The sequence below is a fragment of the Cibotium barometz genome, chromosome 38 (genome assembly GCF_041138505.1).
Source record: "Cibotium barometz isolate CiBa-2024 chromosome 38, ASM4113850v1, whole genome shotgun sequence".
NCBI lineage: Eukaryota > Viridiplantae > Streptophyta > Polypodiopsida > Cyatheales > Cibotiaceae > Cibotium > Cibotium barometz.
Window position 1 is genome coordinate 32,787,806 of NC_141083.1, and position 3,533 is coordinate 32,791,338.

Sequence of the window (3,533 nt, forward strand, 5' to 3'; positions counted from 1 at the left end):
GAGTATTAGAGGATGTTCAATTCTTGGCATTAACGTACTACAATGCAGTAAGTTGTTGGTTTTGTCATCTCAGTCCCATTTCTCTTAAAATGGTTAAGAGTGGCTCAATGTAGCAGCCAGTGGGAGCCCTGCCTGCAGTTTAAACGTTACAAGTTACATGATGTGTCCCATCATATGCTTTACCCCATCTGAATACAGCAGCATGCAAGGAGTGTTCTAAGATAGAGGGAAGTCCACTCTTCTAATGATATTCAAAGATGCAGTGTGCACATTGTAACCAATGGAGAAAAGGATATCAAACTGGTTTCAGCTGACCACCTGAAGGTAGGATGTACTTCTACAACACCAATGATTGTGGAAGACTCTTGATTAAAACAACTGTATGAAACAATACAACATATAACGAGAGCCAAAAAAATAGTTGCTGCACAACCCACCTCTAGAGTCCTAGAATTGCTATATATCATCGACATGCAAAATGGCTAAAAGAGAACAAATGCTTCACTTCAGCATACTGAAGAATTCTGCCCTCAGCAGTCAAGCAACAACATTTGAAGTGAAATCAAAAGAAGCCCAGGCAGTTGCACTACCATCACCAATATTCCTCACAAGAACACTTTCCATCCTCGAAAATGTGAATGCGGTTTGCATCTTTGACCTGAATTTTCCGCTGCTCCACTTTTGATATAAGCAATGTAGCAAAATGGCAATCACCGCAAGCCCGCATATTCTTTGTAACACGTATAGGTGTCCCTTCAGGTGTATTGATGAGGGCACATGCAATGGCCAACTTCTCACTATGCCTGCATAGCGCATCTTCCTTTGCATCATCGGAAATGTCCTGTGACACGCAATGCAAACCTGGGGAATACCCTTTCTGCGATATTTTTTGACCAATGTCTTTTAGCTTCACATAGATATCTTTCCCTTGGGGATGACTGTCATCCCCGACAATAAATGAATGTACATTTCCACTAGCATCAGTCCACCAACAACGTCCTGGCATCTTCCATGCTCCATTTTCCATTCTCATAGCTTCAACCTTCTCCGCTTCCTCTCGCATGCCAGCAGCTGCATATATATTACTCATGCAGACATATGCTGCAGCATCCTTTTCATCCAATTGTAATGCATGTTCAAAGGCCAATCTTCCAAGCTTCACATTTCCCCATTTTCGACAAGCACCCAACAGAGCAGACCAAAGCGGAAGACAATCAGAAGGCGGCATCTTCTCAATCACTCCTATTGCCTTGTCAAAGTGCCCTGCACGGCTGAAAAGATCAACCATGCAAGTGTGGTGCTCTAAAGTTGGGATGATGCTATGGACTGTGCTCATAGTCTCAAAGTACATTTGCCCCTCATCCACTAAACCTGTGTGACTGCACGCAGTAAGCAATACAAGGAACGTGATCAGATCTGGCTCTGTACCTTCTTCTATCATTTTGTTGAATGAGTCAAAAACAGTTTCGACCTTTCCAAGCTGCGCATATCCCGCAACTAGCGCATTCCAGGAAACTACATCCCGAACTGGAAGCTCATCAAACACTTCATGCGCTTTTGCAAGTGCACCACATTTAGCATACATATCCACCAATGCAGTGCCAAGCACAATATCTTTTTCCAATAAGCCCTGCCTGACAACCTCAGCATGTACCTCTTTGCCCTTCTCAGCTGCTCCTATGCTGCCGCAGGCTTTCAAGATGCAAATATAGGTGACTGCATTTGGGGAGAGACCCTCCTCTTGCATCCGTCCGAAGCATTTCAGAGCCTCATCACCATGCCCGTGTTCGGCATATCCTCCGATTAGGGCACTCCAGGTGACTACATCCCGAACTGGAAGCTCGTCAAACACTTCATGTGCTTTTGCAAGTGCACCACATTTGGCATACATATCCACCAACGCAGTGCCAAGCACAATATCTTTTTCCAATAAGCCCTGCCTGATAACCTCAGCATGTACCTCTTTTCCCTTCTCAGCTGCTCCTATGCTGCCGCAGGCTTTCAGCATGCAAATAAAGGTGACTGCATTTGGGGAGAGACCCTCCTCTCGCATCCGTCCAAAACGGTTCACAGCCTCATCACCATACCCGTGTTGGGCATATCCTGCGATTAGAGCACTCCAGGAGACTACATCCCGAACTGGAAGCTTGTCAAACACTTCTTGTGCTTTTGCAAGTGCACCACATTTGGCATACATATCCACCAACGCATTGCCAAGCACGATATCTTTTTCCAATAAGCCCTGCCTGATGACCTCAGCATGTATCTCTTGGCCCTTCTCAGCTGCTCCTATGCTGCCGCAGGCTTTCAAGATGCAACTAAAGGTGATTGCATTTGGGGAGAGGCCCTCCTCTTGCATCCGTCCAAAGCAGTTCAGAGCCTCATGACCATGCCCGTGTTGGGTATATCCTGTGATTAGTGCACTCCAAGAGACTATATCCCGAACTGGAAGCTCATCAAACACTTCTTGCGCTTTTGCAAGTGCACCACATTTGGCATACATATTGAGTAGGGCAGTCCCTACATAAATGTTCTTTTCAAGCAACCCCCTTTTGAGAATATCAGCATGTATTCTGCTGCCTTTGCACAGGTCCTTTTTCTTGGCACAAGCCTTTAGTAATGCTATAAGAGCAGTATCCTCTTGAAACTCCTGGTGGTTGCTGTCACTATCTCCTTGTCGTGCTTTGTGGTGGATTTCCTTGGCCATCGTCATCCGCTTATCCTTCCGCACACAGAACTCTCGTTGCAGTCCTCTTCTTCTGAGCTCCTCTTGGACCCAAGATGGATTGTACCAGCCATCCATCCATAGCAACTCCTTTGTCATTTTATGTTTGAAGTCTGGGGATCTTAGGCTTCTCTGTGATGCAAAACAATACTCAGGAAAGCCAATAGGTTTTCGTGTACTCTCATGTAACTGTAAAACAGTGCTTACCTTGCTGGTTCGATTGTCCCACCATTGGGAGGGATCCCTGAAGTACTCCTTCCATAAGAAGTCCATGTCTCTACATGCCATAGGGAGGACCCAAGATGAAGTCCTTCTTTTCCGTTGTTAAGGGGTGAGCCCTTCTTTTGGGTGAGCTCTGCAGAGGATGAAGGAACGCCAGGAAAACGCAAAATTGAATTACCCTTATATGTAGTTGTCTTTTAAAAAAAATTGCTTTTCTTATGTCTTATTTCATCACTTTTAATTAATTTGCACCATGATGTTCTCCTACCCCTATGTGATTACTCGTACCTAGATCGCCCATTAAGCGCCACAAAGAACTCACGAAACCTTGCATTACTTGGGACTCAACTTTCTAAGTATGCAACATTACCTAAACACGACGGTTCCCTCAAACATGCTCACATGCTTGTAATCTAAAGAGAAAACAATTGTGCAAAAAAAGGTTGTACAAGCTTCGACCTCACCCAAGGTTTTTTTGTACAAGCTTCGACCTCATAGTTGGGTGAAAAAACATACATTGGAATCAAAAAAGGCTAAAGCTCAATAGCCTCCACTAGCCAAGGGACCAACGGACAAACAACTTGCA

At 44.8% G+C, this 3,533-nt stretch overlaps 1 protein-coding gene across 2 annotated transcripts; it reads right to left on the reverse strand.

Moving 5' to 3' along the window:
• Positions 1-352: 352 nt before the first annotated feature.
• On the reverse strand, positions 353-3,291 carry LOC147616621 (putative pentatricopeptide repeat-containing protein At3g15130). 2 transcript variants are annotated; one of them, XM_086777680.1, is made up of 3 exons: positions 3,236-3,291; positions 2,933-3,080; positions 353-2,857 (listed from the first exon to the last, which is right to left on the reverse strand). In XM_086777680.1, exons 2-3 carry the CDS (start codon positions 3,011-3,013, stop codon positions 593-595), a joined length of 2,346 nt encoding a protein of 781 aa, XP_086633806.1. In that variant the 5' UTR covers positions 3,014-3,080; positions 3,236-3,291; the 3' UTR covers positions 353-592. The 2 variants fall into 2 exon arrangements, with proteins under 2 accessions (XP_086633806.1, XP_086633805.1); XM_086777679.1 differs by lacking the exon at positions 3,236-3,291 and having other exon boundaries at positions 2,933-3,138.
• Positions 3,292-3,533: the final 242 nt, after the last annotated feature.

Excerpts from the sequence above, each read along its gene's own strand:
- LOC147616621 (XM_086777680.1), bottom strand. The coding sequence starts at position 3,013 with ATGGCATGTAGAGACATGGACTTCTTATGGAAGGAGTACTTCAGGGAT. Across the intron at positions 2,858-2,932 it reads GGGACAATCGAACCAGCAAG|AGAAGCCTAAGATCCCCAGA; the intron begins GTAAGCACTGTT and ends TTTGCATCACAG.